The sequence below is a fragment of the Blennius ocellaris genome (genome assembly GCF_963422515.1).
Source record: "Blennius ocellaris genome assembly, contig: SCAFFOLD_128, whole genome shotgun sequence".
Lineage (NCBI taxonomy): Eukaryota > Metazoa > Chordata > Actinopteri > Blenniiformes > Blenniidae > Blennius > Blennius ocellaris.
In genome coordinates, this window is record NW_027662100.1 from 32501 (window position 1) to 58816 (window position 26316).

Genomic DNA, 26316 nt, shown 5'->3' on the forward strand with positions numbered 1-26316 from the left:
ACCTCCACCTGCACCTACACCTCCACCTGCACCTGGTCCTCCACCTCCACCTCCACCTGCACCTGCACCTGCACCTACACCTCCACCTGCAGCGCCGACAAGCTGGAAGGAACTTTAACTTCCTGTTTGCTGGACGTTTCTGAACAGAACCTCAGTCACATCTGTCAACCTGCTCAGCTGATTGGTCCTGTGATCCTCAGCAGCACATCTGGTTTACTCTCTCTTTACTGTCTTTACTCTCTCTTTACTGTCTTTACTCTCTCTTTACTGTCTACTCTCTCTTTACTCTCTCTTTACTGTCTTTACTCTCTCTTTACTGTCTTTACTCTCTCTTTACTGTCTTTACTCTCTCTTTACTGTCTTTACTGTCTCTTTACTCTCTCTTTACTGTCTCTTTACTCTCTCTTTACTGTCTTTACTCTCTCTTTACTGTCTTTACTCTCTCTTTACTCTCTCTTTACTGTCTTTACTGTCTCTTTACTCTCTCTTTACTCTCTTTACTCTCTCTTTACTGTCTTTACTCTCTCTTTACTGTCTTTACTCTCTCTTTACTGTCTTTACTCTCTCTTTACTCTCTCTTTACTCTCTCTTTACTGTCTTTACTCTCTCTTTACTGTCTTTACTCTCTCTTTACTGTCTTTACTCTCTCTTACTGTCTTACTGTCTCTTTACTCTCTCTTTACTGTCTTTACTCTCTCTTTACTGTCTTTACTCTCTCTTTACTCTCTCTTTACTGTCTTTACTCTCTCTTTACTCTCTCTTTACTGTCTTTACTCTCTCTTTACTGTCTTTACTCTCTTTTTACTGTCTTTACTCTCTCTTTACTGTCTCTTTACTGTCTTTACTCTCTCTTTACTCTCTCTTTACTGTCTCTTTACTGTCTTTACTCTCTCTTTACTGTCTTTACTGTCTTTACTCTCTCTTTACTGTCTTTACTGTCTCTTTACTGTCTTTACTCTCTCTTTACTCTCTCTTTACTCTCTTTACTCTCTCGTTACTGTCTTTACTCTCTCGTTACTGTCTTTACTCTCTCGTTACTCTCTCTTTACTGTCTTTACTCTCTCTTTACTGTCTTTACTCTCTCTTTACTGTCTTTACTCTCTCTTTACTGTCTTTACTCTCTCTTTACTGTCTTTACTCTCTCTTTACTCTCTTTACTCTCTTTTTACTGTCTTTACTCTCTCTTTACTGTCTTTACTCTCTCTTCACTGTCTTTACTCTCTCTTCACTGTCTTTACTCTCTATTTACTGTCTTTACTCTCTCGTTACTCTCTCTTTATTGTCTTTACTCTCTCTTTACTGTCTTTACTCTCTCTTTACTGTCTTTACTCTCTCTTTACTCTCTTTACTCTCTCTTTATTGTCTTTACTCTCTTTTTACTGTCTTTACTCTCTCTTTACTGTCTTTACTCTCTCTTCACTGTCTTTACTCTCTCTTTACTCTCTCTTCACTGTCTTTACTCTCTCTTTACTGTCTTTACTCTCTCTTTACTGTCTTTACTCTCTCGTTACTCTCTCTTTATTGTCTTTACTCTCTTTTTACTGTCTTTTTACTGTCTTTACTCTCTCTTTACTCTCTCTTTACTGTCTTTACTCTCTCTTTACTGTCTTTACTCGCTTTTTACTGTCTTTACTCTCTCGTTACTCTCTCTTTATTGTCTTTACTCTCTTTTTACTGTCTTTACTCTCTCTTTACTGTCTTTTTACTGTCTTTACTCGCTTTTTACTGTCTTTACTCTCTCGTTACTCTCTTTATTGTCTTTACTCTCTCTTTACTGTCTTTACTCTCTCTTTACTGTCTTTTTACTGTCTTTACTCGCTTTTTACTGTCTTTACTCTCTCGTTACTCTCTCTTTACTGTCTCTTTATTGTCTTTACTCTCTTTTTACTGTCTTTACTCTCTCTTTACTGTCTTTTTACTGTCTTTACTCACTTTTTACTCTCTCGTTACTCTCTCTTTATTGTCTTTACTCTCTTTTTACTGTCTTTAATCTCTTTTTACTGTCTTTACTCTCTCGTTACTCTCTCTTTACTGTCTCTTTATTGTCTTTACTCTCTTTTTACTGTCTTTACTTGCTTTTTACTGTGTCACAACGGTTTTTACTGCGTCACAACTGTTTTCCACCAACGTTGGAATGAAGGTTTTTCTCTTTCAAAGCTCATTAATGTGACCAAGAGGTTAATTGAACAAGATTCCTGAGACATGACAATAACAAACCTCAGAACACATTTCCAACACAAAGTCTTCCATAGAGAAATGAACTTTCATGCTGAGAGGCTGAGAGACAGAGAGACAGAGAGACAGAGAGGCTGAGAGACAGAGAGACAGAGAGACAGAGAGACAGAGAGGACGAGAGGACGAGAGGCCGAGAGGACGAGAGGACGAGAGGACGAGAGGCCGAGAGGACGAGAGGCCGAGAGGACGAGAGGACGAGAGGACGAGAGGACGAGAGGACGAGAGGCTGAGAGGACGAGAGGACGAGAGGATGAGAGGCTGAGAGGATGAGAGGATGAGAGGAGGAGAGACTGAGACTGAGGCGTCTCTGACTGAATACTTACAAACGGCAGAAGACACTTCTTGACGTGTCCAAACTGTCCAAAGTAGTCCTTCACCTCCTCTGCAGAGACAATGTGCAGACTGATGGACCGGGTGGAATGAGGGACACACACACACACACACACACACACACCTGGAACACGAGTTTACACACACACACACACACACACACACACACCTGGAACACGAGTTTATACACACACACACACACACACACACACACACACACACACACACACACACACACACACACACACACACACACACACACCTGGAACACGAGTTTACACACACACACACACACACACCTGGAGCACGAGTTTACACACACACACACACACACACACACACCTGGAGCACGAGTTTACACACACACACCTGGAGCACGAGTTTACACACACACACACACACACACACACACACACACACACACACACACACACACACACACACACACACACAAACCTGGAACAGTAGTTTACACACACACACACACACACACACACACACACACACACACACACACACACACACACACACACACACACACACACACACACACACACACACACACACACACACACACACACACACACACACACACACACACACACACACACACACACACACACACACACACACACACACCTGGAACACGAGTTTAAACAAGAAGACTCACTTCCGGCCACCGTCCAGGGGATTTTAGCCACAAAGATCTCGCACACCTTCCTGGAGGACGCCGCCATGTTGCCTCGTGACCTCCGGTTCTTCTTCTCCTGCTCTGCAGCGGTTGATCAGCAGGACGAGGCTCCACCGCCCCCTGGCGGACGCTGGCGTTCATGTGGATTTATTAGATTTATTAAAACGTTTAACCTCCCGGGACAGTTTGTGGACGTGTCTGTGTCTCGGCAGCTCCGGTAGAATAATCCATAGAAGAGCAGTTTAATTTCTTCTATTTCATTTTGATTCATATTTGATTAACCCGGAAGTGTAACAGCGGCGATTCCGTGACGTCACGATCAAGATGGCGGCCTCCGTGGTGGACGGCGGGGAAGACGCTTTTAGGAAACTATTCAAGTTGTACCGGAGAAGAAATCCTCCGCCTGACCTGACGGGGGTCACGGACTTTACCGGGGCCGTCCCGGGGGACCCGGTGAGGGGACGCGGGCGGTTTCAGCTGGTTTGGAGGAACGGGCCGAAAGGAACGCGTTACACGTTACTTAACTTGTTTACAAGTTCACCAACCGGAGGAACCGAGTCCCGTGTATTAGTTTTCTAACCAGAACCACCAGGACCTGGTGACCCAGACCACAAGGTCACTGGGTGGGGGACCTGAACCTCCGTGTGGGGGGACGGGGGCCCTGAACCTCCGTCTGGGGGGACGGGGGTCCTGAACCTCCGTCTGGGGGGGCGGGGGGTCCTGAACCTCCGTGTGGGGGGACGGGGGCCCTGAACCTCCGTGTGGGGGGACGGGGGCCCTGAACCTCCGTCTGGGGGGACAACTCCTCTGACGTGTGACGATCAAGTCACAGTTAGCTTGATTGTCCAGTGTGCTAATATCATGACTTACAGCACAGAGGGCATGTCAGTCCTCTCGGACCCACAGTGCAAAAAGGCATGTCACTAATATTAAAAATAACAATTTAAAAATATATACAACATATAATCATATCAACAGTAAAGTGACAAAGTATGGGTATAAAATAGAATAAATAGACAGTAACAGTGAACGGTTGAATTGTAATGTCCATTTGGGTAGAGTGAGGTAGAGTGAGGTAGAGTGAGGTAGAGTGGGGTGGAGTGGGGTGGAGTGAGGTAAAGTGAGGTAGAGTGGGGTAGAGTGAGGTAGAGTGGGGTGGAGTGAGGTAAAGTGAGGTAGAGTGAGGTAGAGTGGGGTAAAGTGAGGTAGAGTGAGGTGGAGTGGGGTAGAGTGAGGTAGAGTGGGGTAGAGTGAGGTAGAGTGGGGTGGAGTGGGGTGGAGTGGGGTAGAGTGAGGTAGAGTGAGGTGGAGTGGGGTGGAGTGAGGTAAAGTGAGGTAGAGTGAGGTAGAGTGGGGTAAAGTGAGGTAGAGTGAGGTAGAGTGAGGTAGAGTGAGGTAGAGTGGGGTAGAGTGAGGTAGAGTGGGGTGGAGTGAGGTAGAGTGGGGTAGAGTGAGGTAGAGTGGGGTGGAGTGAGGTAGAGTGGGGTAGAGTGAGGTAGAGTGAGATAGAGTGAGGTAGAGTGGGGTAGAGTGAGGTAAAGTGAGGTAGAGTGGTAATGTTCAGGACATGTGAATCAATGTGAATCCTCAACTGTATTATCAATACTTATAGTGTGTGTGTGTGTGTGTGTGTGTGTGTGTGTGTGTGTGTGTGTGTCCAGGTGTTGCCAGCCCAGCTGGACGCTGCAGCAGTGAGTGACCAGGACGCGGCCAGGGTGGGTCTGAGGCCGGTCAGGGAGTGGAGGGCCTTCAGCCTGCAGGGGCATCCAGGTACACCTCCTGCAGCTCTGCTGTTGGCCTCCAGAGGGCGACCCTGCTGAGTGGGGTCACCTCCAGGTTCCACCCTGCTGAGTGGGGTCACCCCCAGGTTCCACCCTGCTGATCGGGGTCACCTCTAGGTTCCACCCTGCTGAGTGGGGTCACCTCCAGGTTCCACCCTGCTGAGTGGGGTTACCTCCAGGTTCCACCCTGCTGAGTGGGGTCACCTCCAGGTTCCACCCTGCTCAGCGGGGTCACCTCCAGGTTCCACCCTGCTGAGTGGGGTTACCTCCAGGTTCCACCCTGCTGAGTGGGGTCACCTCCAGGTTCCACCCTGCTGAGTGGGGTCACCTCTAGGTTCCACCCTGCTGATCGGGGTCACCTCCAGGTTCCACCCTGCTGAGTGGGGTCACCTCCAGGTTCCACCCTGCTGAGTGGGGTCACCTCTAGGTTCCACCCCGCTGAGCGGGGTCACCTCCAGGTTCCACCCTGCTCAGCGGGGTCACCTCTAGGTTCCACCCTGCTCAGCGGGGTCACCTCCAGGTTCCACCCTGCTCAGTGGGGTTACCTCCAGGTTCCACCCTGCTGAGTGGGGTCACCTCCAGGTTCCACCCTGCTGAGTGGGGTCACCCCCAGGTTCCACCCTGCTGATCGGGGTCACCCCCAGGTTCCACCCTGCTGATCGGGGTCACCTCTAGGTTCCACCCTGCTGAGTGGGGTCACCTCCAGGTTCCACCCTGCTGAGTGGGGTCACCCCCAGGTTCCACCCTGCTGATCGGGGTCACCCCCAGGTTCCACCCTGCTGATCGGGGTCACCTCTAGGTTCCACCCTGCTGAGTGGGGTCACCTCCAGGTTCCACCCTGCTGAGTGGGGTCACCTCCAGGTTCCACCCTGCTGAGCGGGGTCACCTCTAGGTTCCACCCCGCTGAGCGGGGTCACCTCTAGGTTCCACCCCGCTGAGCGGGGTCACCTCCAGGTTCCACCCCGCTCAGCGGGGTCACCTCTAGGTTCCACCCTGCTCAGCGGGGTCACCTCCAGGTTCCACCCTGCTCAGTGGGGTTACCTCCAGGTTCCACCCTGCTGAGTGGGGTCACCTCCAGGTTCCACCCTGCTGAGTGGGGTCACCTCTAGGTTCCACCCTGCTGATCGGGGTCACCTCCAGGTTCCACCCTGCTGAGTGGGGTCACCTCCAGGTTCCACCCTGCTGAGTGGGGTCACCCCCAGGTTCCACCCTGCTGAGTGGGGTCACCCCCAGGTTCCACCCTGCTGAGTGGGGTCACCCCCAGGTTCCACCCTGCTGATCGGGGTCACCTCTAGGTTCCACCCTGCTGAGCGGGGTCACCTCCAGGTTCCACCCTGCTGATCGGGGTCACCTCCAGGTTCCACCCTGCTGAGCGGGGTCACCTCTAGGTTCCACCCTGCTCAGCGGGGTCACCTCTAGGTTCCACCCTGCTCAGCGGGGTCACCTCCAGGTTCCACCCTGCTCAGCGGGGTCACCTCCAGGTTCCACCCTGCATAGCAGTCTAGCAGGTATTTTTATACTTCATAGTACTGCTTTATAGCAGTCTAGCAGGTATTTTTATACTTCATAGTACTGCTTTATAGCAGTCTAGCAGGTATTTTTATACTTCATAGTACTGCTTTATAGCAGTCTAGCAGGTATTTTTATACTTCATAGTACTGCTTTATAGCAGTCTAGCAGGTATTTTTATACTTCATAGTACTGCTTTATAGCAGTCTAGCAGGTATTTTTATACTTCATAGTACTGCTTTATAGCAGTCTAGCAGGTATGAGAGTTGAAAATACTGAAAATAACTGTCATCAATAAAAGACTTTACCATAAATGGTTAATGTCTCCATTTGCATCATATCTACATTCATAGTTATTTATGTGTTACAGTCTGGTAACTACTGGAAAGTAAAAGTCCAGTGTGTTAGTACTAATAGTAACTGTGGGGGGACTGAGTAACTGCGTGCGTCTGTGGGGGGACTGTGTGTTAGTAGTAATAGTAACTGTGGGGGGACTGTGTGTTAGTAGTAATAGTAACTGTGGGGGGACTGTGTGTTAGTAGTAATAGTAACTGTGCGTCTGAGGGACTGTGTGTTGGTAGATAATAGTAACTGTGGGGGGACTGTGTGTTGGTAGTAATATTAACTGTGGGGGACTGTGTGTTGGTAGTAATAGTAACTGTGGGGGGACTGTGTGTTGGTAGTAAATAGTCACTGTGGGGGGACTGTGTGTTGGTAGTAATAGGAACTGTGGGGGGACTGTGTGTTGGTAGTAATAGTAACTGTGGGGGGACTGTGTGTTGGTAGTAATAGTCACTGTGGGGGGACTGTGTGTTGGTAGTAATAGTCACTGTGGGGGGACTGTGTGTTGGTAGTAATAGTAACTGTTGGGGGGACTGTGTGTTGGTAGTAATAGTAACTGTGGGGGGACTGTGTGTTGGTAGTAATAGTCACTGTGGGGGACTGTGTGTTGGTAGTAATAGGAACTGTGGGGGGACTGTGTGTTGGTAGTAATAGTAACTGTGGGGGGACTGTGTGTTGGTAGTAATAGTCACTGTGGGGGGACTGTGTGTTGGTAGTAATAGGAACTGTGTGGGGGGACTGTGTGTTGGTAGTAATAGTAACTGTGGGGGGACTGTGTGTTGGTAGTAATAGTAACTGTGGGGGGACTGTGTGTTGTAGTAATAGGAACTGTGGGGGGACTGTGTGTTGGTAGTAATAGTAACTGTGGGGGGACTGTGTGTTGCTCAGGGTTCGTCTTCATCTCCAACCCCTTCCTGCCCGGCCGCCAGGCCTTCTGGCTCACTCAGTGTCTCAAGACGTATCCGAGGAAACCAATGTCTGCAACCTGGACATGCACATGTCCTCACGTCCCCGACGTCTGGGGACAGACTGCCGCCCTCCTCAGGTCAGTCAGGAGACTCTCAGGTCAGTCGGGAGACCCTCAGGTCAGTCGGGAGACTCTCTGGTCAGTCAGACTCTCAGGTCAGTCAGACTCTCAGGTCAGTAGACCCTCAGGTCAGTAGAGTCTCAGGTCAGTAGACTCTCAGGTCAGTAGACCCTCAGGTCAGTAGACTCTCAGGTCAGTAGAGTCTCAGGTCAGTCAGGAGACTCTCAGTTCATGAGAATCTCAGGTCAGGAGACTCTCAGGTCAGTCAGTAGACTCTCAGGTCAGTAGACTCTCAGGTCAGTCGGGAGACTCTCTGGTCAGTCAGACTCTCAGGTCAGTAGACCCTCAGGTTAGTCGGGAGACTCTCTGGTCAGTCAGACTCTCAGGTCAGTCAGTAGACCCTCAGGTCAGTAGCCTCTCAGGTCAGTCGGGAGACTCTCTGGTCAGTCAGACTCTCAGGTCAGTAGACCCTCAGGTTAGTCGGGAGACTCTCTGGTCAGTCAGACTCTCAGGTCAGTCAGTAGACCCTCAGGTCAGTAGCCTCTCAGGTCAGTAGACTCTCAGGTCAGTAGAGTCTCAGGTCAGTCAGGAGACTCTCAGTTCATGAGAATCTCAGGTCAGGAGGTGACCAGTGATGTTCCTGCTGTGCAGCAGTGCCTCCTGCTCCTCTAACAGTTTCCCTGTTCGACTCCCAGTTCTGGTGTCCAGAGGAAAGAGAAGACGCTGCTGGAGAGGCTGCGCTGGTGACGCTGGGCTACCACTACGACTGGGACACCAAGGTGAAGGTTGTTCCCTCTTAGTACCACTACGACTGGGACACCAAGGTGAAGGTTGTTCCCTCTTAGTACCACTACGACTGGGACACCAAGGTGAAGGTTGTTCCCTCTTAGTACCACTACGACTGGGACACCAAGGTGAAGGTTGTTCCCTCTTAGTACCACTACGACTGGGACACCAAGGTGAAGGTTGTTCCCTCTTAGTACCACTACGACTGGGACACCAAGGTGAAGGTTGTTCCCTCTTAGTACCACTACGACTGGGACACCAAGGTGAAGGTTGTTCCCTCTTAGTACCACTACGACTGGGACACCAAGGTGAAGGTTGTTCCCTCTAGTACCACTACGACTGGGACACCAAGGTGAAGGTTGTTCCCTCTTAGTACCACTACGACTGGGACACCAAGGTGAAGGTTGTTCCCTCTTAGTACCACTACGACTGGGACACCAAGGTGAAGGTTGTTCCCTCTTAGTACCACTACGACTGGGACACCAAGGTACAGAGTACTACAGGAGTCCAGAGTACTGTAGAGTCCTGTAGAGTCCAGGATGTGGTCCGGTCCCCTGCAGGTCTTCATCCTGGTCCCTGTCCTTCCAGACCTACTCGTCCAGCAGCCGGTCTCCGTTCCCTGCAGGACCTGCGGTCCCTGTCCTCCCGGGTCTCCGAGGCCTGCGGGTTCCCGGGGTTCCGGTCCGAGGCCGGGATCCTGAACTTCTACCGGTCCGACTCGTCTCTGGGGATCCACGTGGACGAGTCTGAGCTGGACCTCAGCCGTCCCCTGCTGTCCTTCAGGTGAGACTGTCCACACCTGGTTCTCCATGTGTGGTCTTACTGACACCAGGACAACATGTCTCTGCCAGCTTTGGACAGACGGCGGTCTTCCTGCTGGGGGGGCTGCGCCGCCAGGACCCCCCCAGGGCCATGTTCCTGCACAGTGGGGACGTGGTGGTGATGTCTGGTCCCAGCCGGCTCCGGTACCACGCCGTGCCCTGCATCGTCCCGGCGGGGGGACACACCGTCCTGGAGCTGGAGGGCTGCGGTCCGTCCTCAGAACCTGCAGGACCCGGTCAGCCCCGAGGACTGGGCCCTGTGCTGCAGCTACATCCGGACCTCCAGGGGTCAACGTGACGGTGAGACAGGTGCTGGGACCGGGACAGAGCCTCCCCCCGGGACACCTCCAGCCCCTGGGACCCGCGGGGGGACGGGGGGACGAGAGGAGCAGCAGCCAGGGGGACTCTGTCCAGACTGAAGACCCTCAGGGGACATTTAGGTTTTCTAGCAGGACTTTGTCTCAACAAGAGACAATCTGAGTCCTCTGAGGTCCCAGACCCTCTGCAGAGTCCAGATCAGGAGCCGGGGACACATGGACCAGAACCCCCCCCCCCCCCCCCCCCCCCACACACACACACACACACACACACACACACACACACACACACACACTCACACACACACACACACACACACACACACACACACACACACACACACACACACACACACTCTCACACACACACACACACACACACACACACACACTCTCACACACGCACACACACACACACTCTCACACACACACACACACACACACACACACACACACACACACACACACACACACACACACACACTCACACAACCACACACACACACACACACACACACACACACACACACACACACACACACACACACACACACACACACAGAATAAAGAGGAGCCTCCGTCAAGTGAAACTTTATTTCTCACAACCGTTACACAGTATAAAGTTTAAATACGTGTTTCACACCAAAACAACAGTTTTTATAGGATCAAAGAATAAAACATTTATAAGTTTAGAAATTTAGAACAAGAATAAAGAAAATAGTTCCTGTCTGACCACATTGATAATCATAATCATAATAATAAGGTCAGGTCCTTCCTGGTGGAGGTCAGACCTCCACTGCAGGGGCGTCAGCAGACTTGCTGATGGTGTTAGAGGGTGAGGGTGGTGGTGTTGGAGGGTGACTGTGTTAGAGGGTGGTGGTGTTAGAGGGTGAGGGTGTGGTGTTGGAGGGTGACGGTGTTAGAGGGTGGTGGTGTTAGAGGGTGAGGGTGGTGGTTTTGGAGGGTGACGGTGTTAGAGGGTGGTGGTGTTAGAGGGTGAGGGTGGTGGTGTTGGAGGGTGACGGTGTTAGAGGGTGGTGGTGTTAGAAGGTGAGGGTGGTGGTGTTGGAGGGTGAGGGTGGTGGTGTTGGAGGGTGACGGTGTTAGAGGGTGGTGGTGTTAGAGGGTGAGGGTGGTGGTGTTGGAGGGTGACGGTGTTAGAGGGTGGTGGTGTTGGAGGGTGACGGTGTTGGAGGGTGACAGTGTTAGAGGGTGGTGGTGTTGGAGGGTGAGGGTGGTGGTGTTGGAAGGTGACGGTGTTAGAGGGTGAGGGTGGTGGTGTTGGAGGGTGACGGTGTTGGAGGGTGACGGTGTGCAGTATTTACAATCTGCTCTACAACAAAGACCAACCTGAATCCACTGAGTTTGACTCCCCTGATCCGCTCCGTGTGAACCGGAAGCGTTTTCACCTTCTCACCGTTTGATGCTCTCATATTTTAATAGGAATTAAATTCTCAGACGTCATGAATGGTTTTAATCCGTTTTCTGCCGTGTGACCTGAACTGGCCGCCTGCAGCGGCATTTCACCCTCCGGACGACAGGGGACGCTGCGGCGCGTTACAAACCTCCAATAGCGTATAGTGTCGTCACGGGTGACGTCACAGACCAGGAAGGATATCTCAGCCACAGCTCCTTAAATACATTTTCTACCAATAAATTCACTTTTAAAGGCGAGTATTACTTCAGGTTTTCTTTGTGAGCGTCCAGATCCGTGTCAGTTCTGGTTGTATGTGAGACTCGGCGGCGTTGAAGCGGTTGATCTGTTTGGAGACGCCGGCGTGTCATGTTAGCATCAGCTAGCCGCTCAGCTGTTTGGTTTATAACATGACGGACTGAGTTAAACTCACTTAATGTCTTTGGTTCACGGCCGTCATTAAACCTCCAGCAGGGTTTTATACCCGCAGGGTGAGTGTCTTACTTCTGGCCGTTAGCATCGGTTAGCCGGGATGCTACCAGTTGAGCTGGAGAATCCAGATAGTTTGATTTTCTACATGAAATACTGAGTTAAAAATCAGTCGCTGTCTTTGTTTCACTGCTGTGATTAAAATACAATTCCAGCACGTTTTGTTCACACAAGCAGGCTCCGTGTTTACCAGCTGGTAGCATGAGTTAGCCGGGTACATGGTCTGTTTAACACGAAATACTGAGTGTTTAGACGTTTACTCATTTTGTATTATTCTACCTCAAGTAATCTCTCTTCCACGATCATTGAGAGTAAAGTTACAAACCTGGAATTGAATAAGAAATTAAATACAGCCTCCTGTTAATATTAAATCCAGGTACTGGACAGATAAAGAAATATGAATTGAGGTTTTAAATAAGTCCTCGTTGAGAAAATTCAGCTTCAACAAAATACTTTTACAGGTATTAATATAGTTATTATTTAAATGGAGCGGTCACTGTTGTGAATTTGCTTATAAGTGTTTTGAAATGTAATAATATTGTTATACTGCAAAATCCTTGGTGATAGCTGGTGTGTGTGCGTGTGTGTGTGTGTGTGTGTGTGTGTGTGTGTGTGTGTGTGTGTGTGTGTGTGTGTGTGTGTGTGTGTGTGTGTGTGTGTGTGTGTGTGTGTTAGAACCATGCTCCTCTGGGTGTAGGGCTGGGGTGACGTGTTGAAGTCATTGGTTATCTGGATTATGTATTAATATCGATTATGTATTAATGTGTCCATTTGAAAAATGTGTGTCGACACAGCTGACCAAAATAAAAAATGACCGCAGCTGTCAAGATGGCCGCCGGATGACCGCCACTGTAAAACACGTATTTTCAGCATTTAAATTCCGCAGAACAAAGGTTTGTTGACATCCGGAGGTCCGTCAGGTCCGTCAGGTCCATCAGGTCCGTCAGGTCCGTCAGGTCCGTCAGGTCCATCAGGTCCGGGTCCCACTGGAAGAACCTTCAACCATTATTTTCTCAACATAACGAGCAGCTTCTCAAGTAACAGAGTTTTGATGGTGGTTCAGGTTTTGATGGTGGTTCAGGTTTTGATGGTGGTTCGGGTTTCGGTTCCAGACGAGCTCAGAGTTCCTCTGCAGGAGGAAAAGGGGCGATGGACAGGAGGCGGAGCTTCAGACAGGAAGTCTGTAGAGCTGATGGATGGACAGGAGGCGGAGCTTCAGACAGGAAGTCTGTAGAGCTGATGGATGGACAGGAGGCGGAGCTTCAGACAGGAAGTCTGTAGAGCTGATGGAGGGGAGGCGGAGCTTCAGCAAGCAGCTCCAGACTTCATCCTCCATCAATCAACTTCTCAGAAACTCTTCTGTGACCAGAGGACTTTCTGGGTTTTGGGTGGGACTGGTTGTGACGCCATCTGGTCTCTGTGAACCGGTTCAGCAGGACTCTGGACTCTAAGGTTCTGGTCTGTTTCTGCAGCCGGAGCTCCACCGGTGCTGGACAACATGTCGTACTCCAGGACTGAGGTCCAGTCCGGCCCTGCAGGGTTCAGCTCCGTCATCCAGACCTGCAGCGCCAACATCCAGAAGATCACCCAGAACAGTGAGTGTTTGTCCTCCGAGCTGCAGACTGTGGAGGACAAGTTACAGTTACAGTTACAGTTACAGTGTGTGGAAATCTACATCCACCAAACATGCAGACGAGGGAAAGACTCACAGCAGGAGGTCATCAGTCACAGCTAACCCTAACCTTAACCCTAACCCTAACCCTAACCTTAACCCGAACCCTAACCCTAACCCGAACCCTAACCCTAACCCTAACCCTAACCCTAACCTTAACCCTAACCCTAGCCGAACCCTAACCCTAACCGAACCCTAACCCCGACTCACAGCAGGAGGTCATCAGTCACAGCTAACCCTAACCCTAACCTTAACCCTAACCCTAGCCGAACCCTAACCCTAACCAGATGTGATAGCAACACACCTCCAATTAACCAGATGTGATAGCAACACACCTCCAATTAACCAGATGTGGCAGCAACACACCTCCAATTAACCAGATGTGATAGCAACACACCTCCAATTAACCAGATGTGATAGCAACACACCTCCAATTAACCAGATGTGATAGCAACACACCTCCAATTAACCAGATGTGGCAGCAACACACCTCCAATTAACCAGATGTGGCAGCAACACACCTCCAATTAACCAGATGTGATAGCAACACACCTCCAATTAACCAGATGTGATAGCAACACACCTCCAATTAACCAGATGTGATAGCAACACACCTCCAATTAACCAGATGTGATAGCAACACACCTCCAATTAACCAGATGTGATAGCAACACACCTCCAATTAACCAGATGTGATAGCAACACACCTCCAATTAACCAGATGTGATAGCAACACACCTCCAATTAACCAGATGTGGCAGCAACACACCTCCAATTAACCAGATGTGGCAGCAACACACCTCCAATTAACCAGATGTGATAGCAACACACCTCCAATTAACCAGATGTGATAGCAACACACCTCCAATTAACCAGATGTGGCAGCAACACACCTCCAATTAACCAGATGTGGCAGCAACACACCTCCAATTAACCAGATGTGATAGCAACACACCTCCAATTAACCAGATGTGGCAGCAACACACCTCCAATTAACCAGATGTGGCAGCAACACACCTCCAATTAACCAGATGTGATAGGAACACACCTCCAATTAACCAGATGTGATAGCAACACACCTCCAATTAACCAGATGTGGCAGCAACACACCTCCAATTAACCAGATGTGATAGCAACACACCTCCAATTAACCAGATGTGGCAGCAACACACCTCCAATTAACCAGATGTGGTAACAACACACCTCCAATTAACCAGATGTGGGCAGCAACACACCTCCAATTAACCAGATGTGATAACAACACACCTCCAATTAACCAGATGTGGCAGCAACACACCTCCAATTAACCAGATGTGGCAGCAACACACCTCCAAGTACCAGATGTAGTAACAACACACCTCCAAGTAACCAGATGTGGTAACAACACACCTCCAGTAACCAGATGTGGTAACAACACATGGTTAATTGGAGGTGTGTTGGTTAGAATATATGATTAATTGATGATCCAAACTGCATGACCAGGCTGACTGAAGCCGTTCCCATGACAACAAATACAAGTGTCTCCTCTGACCTTGACTTTGTCACCACGTCGTCGTCAGGCTGTCGGCTGCGGCCGTGGAAACACTCCTCTCTTAACGGATTAGCTGTTGTCACGTGAAACGTTGTCGTGGAAACGGGACTGAAGATCAGGGCTTTACCTTTGCAGACGACTCACTGATGAGTGTTTGATAAATACTGATAAATACTTCCAGGTATTCTACGTTTCTCTTGTAAGAAGGAATGTTGATGCTCTTCTGAGTTGCGACCTTCCTCCCACTGCACTCGTCCTTCTGCACTCTTCTCATCTACGGCTGTCTTGATGAGAAGAAGGATCACTATTTTAACTTTTAAAGACATTTTACTGACTCCAGTCCTCTTTGCTTTTCATAACATGATAAGAGAAACAAAATAAAAAAATAAACATCCAACGGATGAGACTGATTGAATTAAAGTCAGAAAGTCTGACCTCACGTCTCCGTCCTGTCCTGGAGGACGGGTGGAGACGAGCAGCTGTCCTGGGAGGACGGGTGGAGACGAGCACCGGTCCTGGAGGACGGGTGGAGACGAGCAGCTGTCCTGGAGGACGGGTGGAGACGAGCACCGGTCTTGGAGGACGGGTGGAGACGAGCAGCTGCGTTAGAAAAGTCCTGTTTTTAATATTTGTCATTAATGTTTTAATCTGTCGCTTCGTTTTTTATTCATGTTCTATGAAAATAAATTGTTTATTGGTTAAAGCTGATTTTCTGTGTGTGTGTGTGTGTGTGTGTGTGTGTGTGTGTGTGTGTGTGTGTGTGTGTGTGTGTGTGTGTGTGTGTGTGTGTGTGTGTGTGTGTGTGTGTGTGTGTGTGTGTGTGTGTGTGTGTGTGTGTGTGTGTGTGTGTGTGTGTGTGTGTGTGTGTCAGCTGCTCAGATAAAGAACATGGTGAACCAGCTGGGACCAGACAGGACTCCTGCGAGCTGCAAGACCGTCTGTGAGGACACACACACACACACACACACACACACACACACACACACACACACACACACACACACACACACAGCTCCACTCTGGGTGTGTTTCCACATACTCCCCTCTACTCTACTCTACTCTCTACTCTACTCTACTCTACTACTCTACTCTACTCTCCCCTCTACTCCACTCCGCTCTACTCGCTCTACTCCCCTCTACTCCACTCCACTCTACCTCCGCTCTACTCCCCTCTACTCCACTCCACTCTACTCCGCTCTACTCCCCTCTACTCCACTCCGCTCCACTCTACTCTACTCTACTCTACTCTACTTCCGCTCTACTCCGCTCTACTCTACTCTACTCCGCTCTACTCCGCTCCGCTCCACTCTACTCCGCTCTACTCCGCTCTACTCCGCTCCGCTCTACTCTACTCCGCTCTACTCCGCTCTACTTCCGCTCCACTCTACTCTACTCTACTCCACTCTACTCCGCTCTGCTCTACTCTGCTCTACTCTACTCCGCTCTACTCCGCTCTACTCCGCTCTACTCTACTCCGCTCTACTCCGCTCTACTCTACTCCGCTCTACTCCGCTCTACTCTACTCCGCTCTACTCCGCTCCGCTCTACTCTACTCTACTCTACTCCGCTCTACTCCGCTCCGCTCTACTCTACTCTACTCTACTCTACTCTACTCTACTCTACTCTACTCTACTCCTACTCTACTCTACTCCACTCTACTCCACTCCACTCTACTCCACTCTACTGTACTCTACTCTACTCTACTCTACTCTCCTGTGTTTCCACAGGCAGCAGCTCCAAACCACTCCACCAACCAGCTGGCCAAATGAGACCAACAAACACCTGGAAGGGAGCTGGGACGTGTCCTCTGCCGTCTCCCCTTCAGAACAGGTAGGTCTGCTGGGACGTGTCCCTCTGGGACGTGTCCCTCTGCCGTCCTCCCCTTCAGAACAGGTAGGTCTGCTGCACAGCGCCACCTGCTGGCCACCGATAGGGTCAGGGAGGGGAGGGGGCGGAGCCAAGACTTTTCACCTCTTCGTTTGGTTGGGTGGGTTGAGAAACGTCCTGGACTCCTGGAACCGTCAGTGGAACGTCCTCATGTGGTACTGGTGTCTGTCCAGGTTCCCGGGTTCTAGAGCAGGAGTGATTCCCGGGGTTCTAGAGCAGGAGTGGTTCCCGGGGGTTCTAGAGCAGGAGTGGTTCCCGGGGTTCTAGAGCAGGAGTGGTTCCCCGGGGTTCTAGAGCAGGAGTGGTTCACGCTTCTGTTTGTCCCAGAGGCAGCAGAAAGATCCAGAGGGACCGTCCTGATGAACGACTTCTCTGCGTCGCTCAACAACTTCCAGGCCGTCCAGAGGAGAACCGCCGACAAGGAGAAGGAGTCTGTGGCCCGAGTCAGAGCCGGGTCCAGGCTGGGGGTGAGTCCTGGTCCAGACCGCATGGACTCTGCTCCTCCTGCTGCTTCTCCTCCTCCTCCTCCTTTTTCCTCCTCCTCCTCCTCCTCCTCCTCTCACTCCTCTTCTCCTCCCCCACCTCCTCCTCCTCCTCCTCCTCTCACTCCTCTTCTCCTCCATCCTCCTCCTCCTCCTCTCACTCCTCTTCTCCTCCACCTGCAGACTGAAGACAACGCCTGGGATGAGAAGCTTGTGTCCTTTGAAAAGTGAGTCTTCTTCACCTCTTCTGGACTTTCTGTGTTTCCTCTGTGTGGGGGGTCTGTTTCCTCTGTGTGGGGGGTCTGTTTCCTCTCTGGGGGTTCTGTTTCCTCTCTGGGGGGGGTCTGTTTCCTCTGTGTGGGGGGTCTGTTTCCTCTGTGTGGGGGGTCTGTTTCCTCTCTGGGGGGTTCTGTTTCCTCTCTGGGGGGGGTCTGTTTCTCTGTGTGGGGGGTCTGTTTCCTCTCTGGGGGGGTCTGTTTCCTCTCTGGGGGGTCTGTTTTATGGGGGTTCTCGAGGTGAAGGGTTCTTTCACCGTCGCTGAAACGCTCCTTTTTTAATGGATGAGGTGTCGTCATGTGAACCGTTGTCATGAAACGGGGCCTGACACGGTGTATAACTTACCTGTGAACTATGTTTGCAGCCAAGAGGACGACGGTCCAATCAGCACCCAGGAGGAGGCGTCATCACCGAGGAGGACCTGGAGCTCATCAGGGAGAGGGAGACCAACATCAGGCAGCTGGAGGTGAGCTGCTGCTCCTGCTCCTCCTGCTCCTCCTGCTGCTGCTCCTTCTGCTCCTGCTGCTCCTCTTCCTGCTCCTCTGCTCCTCCTGCTCCTTCTGCTCCTGCTGCTCCTCTTCCTGCTCCTCCTGCTGCTGCCTGCTCCTTGCTCCTTCTGCTCCTGCTGCTCTCTCTTCCTGCTCCTGCTCCTCCTCCTCCTCCTGCTGCTCCTTCTGCTCCTGCTGCTCCTCTTCCTGCTCCTCCTCCTCCTCCTGCTCCTCCTCCTTCTCCTGCTGCTCCTTCTGCTCCTGCTGCTCCTCTTCCTGCTCCTCCTGCTGCTCCTGCTGCTCCTGCTGCTCCTCTTCCTGCTCCTGCTCCTCCTCCTCCTCCTGCTGCTCCTGCTGCCTCCTCCTCCTCCTGCTGCTGCTCCTGCCGTCTCTCCTCCTCCTGCTGCTGCTCCTGCTCCTCCTCCTCCTCCTGCTCCTCCTGCTCCTCCTCACTGACTGCAGCCTCCTTGTGTTTCAGTCGGACATCCTGGACGTGAACAGATCTTCAAGGACCTGGCGGTGATGATCCATGACCAGGGGGAGATGATCGGTGGGTGGAGCTTCCTGGATCAGTACTGACTCACCTGTCAGCCAGAGCTCTGATTGTGGGTGGAGCTTCCCGGATCAGTACTGACTCACCTGTCAGCCAGAGCTCTGATTGTGGGTGGAGCTTCCTGGATCAGTACTGACTCACCTGTCAGCCAGAGCTCTGATTGTGGGTGGAGCTTCCCGGATCAGTAGTGACTCACCTGTCAGCCAGAGCTCTGATTGTGGGTGGAGCTTCCTGGATCAGTACTGACTCACCTGTCAGCCAGAGCTCTGATTGTGGGTGGAGCTTCCTGGATCAGTACTGACTCACCTGTCAGCCAGAGCTCTGATTGTGGGTGGAGCTTCCTGGATCAGTACTGACCTCACCTGTCAGCCAGAGCTCTGATTGGAGGAGTGCAGGAACTACTTGTGTAGATCCTTGAGCCATGACGTGGTCACCTGGAGACCCGGGAGAGGAGGTCCCAGGCACCACCTGTCCCCCTGAAACACTTTTCCACCTGAAAAACCTGTCCTCCTGAAACACTGTCCTCCTGAAACACCTGTCCCCCAGACACCACCTGTCCTCCTGAAACACCTGTCCCCCTGACACCACCTGTCCCCTGAAAACACCTGTCCCCCAGACCACCACCTGTCCCCCTGAAACACCTGTCCCCCAGACACCACCTGTCCCCCTGAAACACCTGTCCCCCAGACACCACCTGTCCCCTGAAACACCTGTCCTCCTGAAACACCTGTCCCCCAGACACCACCTGTCCTCCTGAAACACCTGTCCCCCAGACACCACCTGTCCCCCTGAAACACCTGTCCCCAGACACCACCTGTCCCCCAGACACCACCTGTCCCCCTGAAACACCTGTCCCTCCTGAAACACCTGTCCTCCTGAAACACACCTGTCCTCCTGAAAACACCTGTCCCCTGAAACACCTGTCCCCCAGACACCACCTGTCCTCACCTGCTTTTCACTGGAAGCTCAGGTGTTCCAGAGGACTGGAAGGTGGCGGTTCTGCAGGAACCTGGAACAACTTGGTGGTGGTTCTCTGGACTGGTGACGTTCCCTCTGCTCAGCAGGGAGGGCGGGGGCACGACTGCTCAGGTGGCTGTAGTGGTGGGAGGAGTCAGACGTGGTCAGCAGGGAGGGCGGGGCCACGACTGCTCACGACTCCATTTTTCAAATGACGGCTAATAAATAACTAACTAGTGACACAAATTAATACTGAGACATTGGGACCAACCTCTTCCTCACCTGAGCCCCGCCCCTCACGTGGCAGAGCCCCGCCCCTCACCTGTGTCTCTGTGCCCTACAGATAGCATTGAGGCTAACGTGGAGAACGCGGAGGTCCATGTGGAGCGAGGAGCTGAGCAGCTGCAGAGAGCCGCCTACTACCAGGTGAGGCAGGGCGGGGTCAGGGGGGGAGGAGCTTCGTGGTAACAATGGAAGAGTGACGAGGTCCGGGGGAGGAGCTTCATGGTAACAATGGAACAGGTGGAGGAGCTTCACTAACAATGGAACAGGTGGGAGGAGCTTCACTAACAATGGAACAGGTGGGAGGAGCGTCATAGTAACAATGGAAGAGTGATGAGGTCAGGGGGAGGAGCTTCATGGTAGCAATGGAACAGGTGGGAGGAGCTTCACAGGTGGAAGAGTGACGGGGTCAGGTGGGAGGGGCTTCATGGTAACAATGGAACAGGTGGGAGGAGCCTCACTAACAATGGAACAGGTGGGAGGAGCTTCACTAACAATAGAAGAGTGACGGGGTCAGGTGGAGGAGCTTCATGGTAACAATGGGAACAGGTGGGAGGAGCTTCACTAACAATGGAACAGGTGGGAGGAGCTTCACTAACAATGGAACAGGTGGGAGGAGCTTCACTAACAATGGAACAGGTGGGAGGAGCATCATAGTAACAATGGAAGAGTGATGAGGTCAGGGGGAGGAGCTTCATGGTAACAATGGAACAGGTGGAGGAGCTTCACTAACAATGGAACAGGTGGGAGGAGCTTCATGGTAACAATGGAACAGGTGGGAGGAGCGTCATAGTAACAATGGAAGAGTGATGAGGTCAGGGGGAGGAGCTTCATGGTAACAATGGAACAGGTGGGAGGAGCTTCATGGTAACAATGGAACAGGTGGGAGGAGCTTCACTAACAATGGAACAGGTGGGAGGAGCTTCACTAACAATGGAACAGGTGGGAGGAGCGTGATAGTAACAATGGAACAGGTGGGAGGAGCTTCATGGTAACAATGGAAGAGTGACGGGGTCAGGGGGAGGAGCTTCATGGTAACAATGGAACAGGTGGGAGGAGCTTCACTAACAATGGAACAGGTGGGAGGAGCGTCATAGTAACAATGGAAGAGTGACGGGGTCAGGGGAGGAGCTTCATGGTAACAATGGAACAGGTGGGAGGAGCTTCACTAACAATGGAACAGGTGGGAGGAGCGTCATAGTAACAATGGAAGAGTGATGAGGTCAGGGGGAGGAGCTTCATGGTAGCAATGGAACAGGTGGGAGGAGCTTCATGGTAACAATGGAACAGGTGGGAGGAGCTTCACTAACAATGGAACAGGTGGGAGGAGCGTCATAGTAACAATGGAAGAGTGATGAGGTCAGGGGGAGGAGCTTCATGGTAACAATGGAAGACTTGATGTGATGATGACAGAAGTTTCTCGTCTTCACAGCAAAAGTCCAGGAAGAAGATGTGTGTCCTCGCTCTGGTTTGTTCTGTGGTCCTGCTCGTCCTCATCCTCATCATCTGGTTGGTCCAAATGAGCTGAACACCACCCACCCCCACCCCCACCCCCCTGGCCCACCTACCTTCAGTCACCGGAGGAAACAAGCTGCTGATCACGTCCCAGAGGAGGAGGAGGAGGAGGAGGAGGAGGAGGAGGAGGAGGAGGAGGAGGAGGAGGAGGAGGGAGAGGAGGGAGAGGGAGGGAGGAGGAGGAGGAGGAGGAGGAGGAGGAGGGAGGAGGAGGAGGAGGAGGAGGAGGACTCCATTATTTAACTTCATCTTGGTATCAGCTGCACTAACCTGTCACTGTATTTCACATTATAAAGAAACAACTTGTTGAGGTGGTCGATGACTTTCAGGAGGTCAGTCTGTCTGTCAGTCTGTCTCAGTCAGTCTGTCTGTCAGTCTGTCTCAGAGTCAGTCTGTCTCAGAGTCAGTCTGTCTCAGTCAGTCTGTCTGTCAGTCTGTCTCAGAGTCAGTCTGCCTCAGTAGTCTGTCTCAGTCAGTCTGTCTCAGAGTCAGTCTGTCTGTCAGTCTGTCTCAGTCAGTCTGTCTCAGTCAGTCTGCTCAGAGTCAGTCTGTCTCAGAGTCAGTCTGTCTCAGAGTCAGTCTGCCTCAGTTAGTCTGTCTCAGTCAGTCTGTCTCAGAGTCAGTCTGTCTGTCAGTCTGTCTCAGTCAGTCTGTCTGTCAGTCTGCCTCAGAGTCAGTCTGTCTCAGAGTCAGTCTGTCTCAAATTTTACAGTAAATGTTGTAATATAAAAGTTAATCAAGACGTTAATCCCAGTAAAACAGGTCTGTAGACCTGCTGTTCAGAAGAACCAGTCAAATGTTTTGTTCATTTCTGAGAATAAATGTCTTCAACACTCGTGTGTCTGGACTGAAGCTCCAATCTGGTAGAAGCTACAGACCGACTGGAAGCTACGGACCGACTGGAAGCTACGGACCCACTGGAGGCTACAGACCCACTGGAGGCTACAGACCACTGGAGGCTACAGACCCACTGGAAGCTACAGACCCACTGGAAGCTACAGACCCACTGGAGGCTACAGACTGACTGGAAGCTACAGACCCACTGAAGCTACAGACCCACTGGAAGCTACAGACCCACTGGAGGCTACAGACCCACTGGAAGCTATGGACCCACTGGAGGCTACAGACCCACTGGAAGCTACAGAACCCACTGGAGGCTACAGACCACTGGAGGCTACAGACCCACTGGAAGCTACAGACCCACTGGAGGCTACAGACCCACTGGAGGCTACAGACCCACTGGAAGCTACAGACCCACTGGAGGCTACAGACCCACTGGAGGCTACAGACCCACTGGAAGCTACAGACCCACTGGAGGCTACAGACCACTGGAGGCTACAGACCACTGGAAGCTACGGACCCACTGGAGGCTACAGACCCACTGGAGGCTACAGACCCACTGGAAGCTACAGACCCACTGGAGGCTACAGACTGACTGGAAGCTACAGACCCACTGGAAGCTACAGACCCACTGGAAGCTACAGACCCACTGGAAGCTATGGACCCACTGGAGGCTACAGACCCACTGGAAGCTACAGACCCACTGGAGGCTACAGACCACTGGAGGCTACAGACCCACTGGAAGCTACAGACCGACTGGAAGCTACAGACCCACTGGAAGCTACAGACCCACTGGAAGCTACAGACCCACTGGAAGCTATGGACCCACTGGAGGCTACAGACCCACTGGAAGCTACAGACCCACTGGAGGCTACAGACCACTGGAGGCTACAGACCCACTGGAGGCTACAGACCCACTGGAGGCTACAGACCCACTGGAAGCTACAGACGACTGGAAGCTACAGACCCACTGAAGCTACAGACCCACTGGAAGCTACAGACCCACTGGAAGCTATGGACCCACTGGAGGCTACAGACCCACTGGAAGCTACAGACCCACTGGAGGCTACAGACCCACTGGAAGCTACAGACCCACTGGAAGCTACAGACCCACTGGAGGCTACAGACCCACTGGAAGCTATGGACCCACTGGAGGCTACAGACCCACTGGAAGCTACGGACCCACTGGAGGCTACAGACCACTGGAGGCTACAGACCCACTGGAGGCTACAGACCACTGGAGGCTACAGACTGACTGGAAGCTACAGACCCACTGGAAGCTACAGACCCGTGTACACGGTGAGTGGAGTTACAGTCTCTTCAGACTGAGTTGTAGATTCAGTTTCACTGCCGGTGAACTTTAATACAGAAAGTTCCTCCTTAGATGGATGGAGGACAGATGAAGGGCAGATGGATGGAGGACAGATGAAGGGCAGATGGATGGAGGACAGATGAAGGGCAGATGGACGGAGGGCAGACGGAGGGACGGCTCCATCAGCTCTCTTTATTCAGAACATTGTTTATTTTTGTGTTTCTATCAGTGGTTCCTGTTCCTCCATCCCCTCCTCTGGTTCTCCACTTGACTCTCCTGGTTCTCCTGTAGGTTCTACCTCCACCTGGTTCTGCTGTAGGTTCTACCTCCACCTGGTGGAGCTGTGGTGGTGGAGGTGATGACAGCGGTTGACCACAGGGGGTCAGTGTGGAGCCGAGACACTGACAGGAGGTGAAGAAGACTGAACTTCTCATAATTCATAATGTTTGTCAATCGACTGAATCGTTCATGAGATGTGAGAGAAGGTGGAGCCTCCAGAGAGAGAAGGTGGAGCCTCCAGAGAGAGAAGGTGGAGCGTCCAGAGAGAGAAGGTGGAGCCTCCAGAGAGAGAAGGTGGAGCCTCCAGAGAGAGAAGGTGGAGCCTCCAGAGAGAGAAGGTGGAGCGTCCAGAGAGAGAAGGTGGAGCCTCAGAGAGAGAAGGTGGAGCGTCCAGAGAGAGAAGGTGGAGCCTCCAGAGAGAGAAGGTGGAGCCTCCAGAGAGAGAAGGTGGAGCCTCCAGAGAGAGAAGGTGGAGCGGTCCAGAGAGAGAAGGTGGAGCCTCCAGAGAGAGAAGGTGGAGCCTCCAGAGAGAAGGTGGAGCCTCCAGAGAGAAGGTGGAGCCTCCAGAGAGAAGGTGGAGCATCCAGAGAGAGAAGGTGGAGCGTCAGAGAGAGAAGGTGGAGCCTCCAGAGAGAGAAGGTGGAGCCTCCAGAGAGAGAAGGTGGAGCCTCCAGAGAGAGAAGGTGGAGCGTCCAGAGAGAGAAGGTGGAGCGTCCAGAGAGAGAAGGTGGAGCCTCCAGAGAGAGAAGGTGGAGCCTCAGAGAGAAGGTGGAGCCTCCAGAGAGAAGGTGGAGCCTCCAGAGAGAGAAGGTGGAAGCATCCAGAGAGAGAGGTGGAGCGTCAGAGAGAAGGTGGAGCCTCCAGAGAGAGAAGGTGGAGCCTCCAGAGAGAGAAGGTGGAGCCTCCAGAGAGAAGGTGGAGCGTCCAGAGAGAGAAGGTGGAGCGTCCAGAGAGAGAAGGTGGAGCCTCCAGAGAGAAGGTGGAGCGCCAGAGAGAGAAGGTGGAGCCTCCAGAGAGAGAAGGTGGAGCCTCCAGAGAGAAGGGTGGAGCCTCCAGAGAGAGAAGGTGGAGCCTCCAGAGAGAGAAGGTGGAGCCTCCAGAGAGAAGGTGGAGCCTCCAGAGAGAGAAGGTGGAGCCTCCAGAGAGAGAAGGTGGAGCCTCCAGAGAGAGAAGGTGGAGCCTCCAGAGAGAGAAGGTGGAGCTCCAGAGAGAGAAGGTGGAGCGTCCAGAGAGAGAAGGTGGAGCCTCCAGAGAGAGAAGGTGGAGCTCCAGAGAGAAGGTGGAGCCTCCAGAGAGAAGGTGGAGCCTCCAGAGAGAGAGGTGGAGCGTCCAGAGGAGAAGGTGGAGCGTCCAGAGAGAAGGTGGAGCCTCCAGAGAGAAGGTGGAGCCTCCAGAGAGAGAAGGTGGAGCCTCCAAGAGAGGTGAGCGTCCAGAGAGAGAAGGTGGAGCTCCAGAGAGAGAAGGTGGAGCCTCCAGAGAGAGAAGGTGGAGCCTCCAGAGAGAAGGTGGAGCCTCCAGAGAGAGAAGGTGGAGCCTCCAGAGAGAGAAGGTGGAGCCTCCAGAGAGAAGGTGGAGCGTCCAGAGAGAGAAGGTGGAGCCTCCAGAGAGAGAAGGTGGAGCCTCCAGAGAGAGAAGGTGGAGCCTCCAGAGAGAGAAGGTGGAGCCTCCAGAGAGAAGGTGGAGCCGTCCAGAGAGAGAAGGTGGAGCGTCCAGAGAGAAGGTGGAGCTCAGAGAGAGAAGGTGGAGCGTCCAGAGAGAGAAGGTGGAGCCTCCAGAGAGAAGGTGGAGCCTCCAGAGAAGAAGGTGGAGCCTCCAGAGAGAGAAGGTGGAGCCTCCAGAGAGAAGGTGGAGCGTCCAGAGAGAGAAGGTGGAGCCTCCAGAGAGAGAAGGTGGAGCCTCCAGAGAGAGAAGGTGGAGCCTCCAGAGAGAGAAGGTGGAGCCTCCAGAGAGAGAAGGTGGAGCCTCCAGAGAGAAGGTGGAGCCTCCAGAGAGAGAAGGTGGAGCTCCAGAGAGAGAAGGTGGAGCGTCCAGAGAGAGAAGGTGGAGCCTCCAGAGAGAGAAGGTGGAGCGCTCCAGAGAGAGAAGGTGGAGCCTCCAGAGAGAGAAGGTGGAGCGTCCAGAGAGAGAAGGTGGAGCCTCCAGAGAGAGAAGGTGGAGCCTCCAGAGAGAAGGTGAGCGTCCAGAGAGAGAAGGTGGAGCCTCCAGAGAGAGAAGGTGGAGCCTCCAGAGAGAAGGTGGAGCCTCCAGAGAGAGAAGGTGGAGCCTCCAGAGAGAGAAGAGCAGAGGGCTCCAGAGAGAAAGGTGGAGGCCTCCAGAGAGAGAAGGTGGAGCCTCCAGACTGAGAAGGTGGAGCCTCCAGAGAGAAGGTGGAGCATCCAGAGAGAGAAGGTGGAGCGTCCAGAGAGAGAAGGTGGAGCCTCCAGAGAGAGAAGGTGGAGCCTCCAGAGAGAGAAGGTGGAGCCTCCAGAGAGAAGGTGGAGCGTCCAGAGAGAGAAGGTGG

The 26316-nt window shown here is 52.3% G+C and overlaps 3 protein-coding genes and 1 long non-coding RNA gene across 4 annotated transcripts in view; 3 read left to right on the top strand and 1 right to left on the bottom strand.

Annotated features, from left to right (window-relative positions):
• slirp (SRA stem-loop interacting RNA binding protein) overlaps positions 1-3322 on the bottom strand; it is a 5320-nt gene extending 1998 nt beyond the window's left edge. Inside the window, 2 exon segments of the mRNA XM_080521738.1 lie at positions 2559-2617; positions 3236-3322. Coding sequence (XP_080377864.1) covers positions 2559-2617; positions 3236-3302 — 126 coding nt within the window. The 5' untranslated portion in view covers positions 3303-3322.
• A 258-nt stretch (positions 3323-3580) lies between these two features.
• Positions 3581-10122, top strand: alkbh1 (alkB homolog 1, histone H2A dioxygenase; the record flags this gene model as incomplete). Its single annotated transcript, XM_080521739.1, is given in 11 exon segments — positions 3581-3709; positions 4918-5026; positions 7777-7860; positions 7863-7953; positions 8611-8657; positions 8660-8694; positions 9290-9322; positions 9324-9484; positions 9553-9739; positions 9741-9809; positions 9811-10122. Coding segments are annotated over 11 exon segments (1137 nt in total). The 3' UTR covers positions 10003-10122.
• A 1016-nt stretch (positions 10123-11138) lies between these two features.
• On the top strand, positions 11139-21483 carry LOC308148290 (syntaxin-12-like). Its single transcript, XM_080521737.1, is given in 17 exon segments — positions 11139-11509; positions 13215-13337; positions 15817-15843; positions 15846-15885; positions 16673-16685; positions 16688-16711; positions 16713-16775; positions 17160-17168; positions 17170-17187; positions 17189-17299; positions 17498-17541; positions 17955-17989; positions 17992-18056; positions 18557-18575; positions 18578-18628; positions 19932-20014; positions 21303-21483. Coding segments are annotated over 16 exon segments (795 nt in total). The 5' UTR covers positions 11139-11509; positions 13215-13240; the 3' UTR covers positions 21399-21483.
• Positions 21484-21628: 145 nt separating this feature from the next.
• On the top strand, positions 21629-22220 carry LOC308148292. Its single transcript, XR_013937187.1, has 2 exons — positions 21629-21846; positions 21945-22220. It is a non-coding gene; the product is annotated as an uncharacterized lncRNA (long non-coding RNA).
• Positions 22221-26316: the final 4096 nt, after the last annotated feature.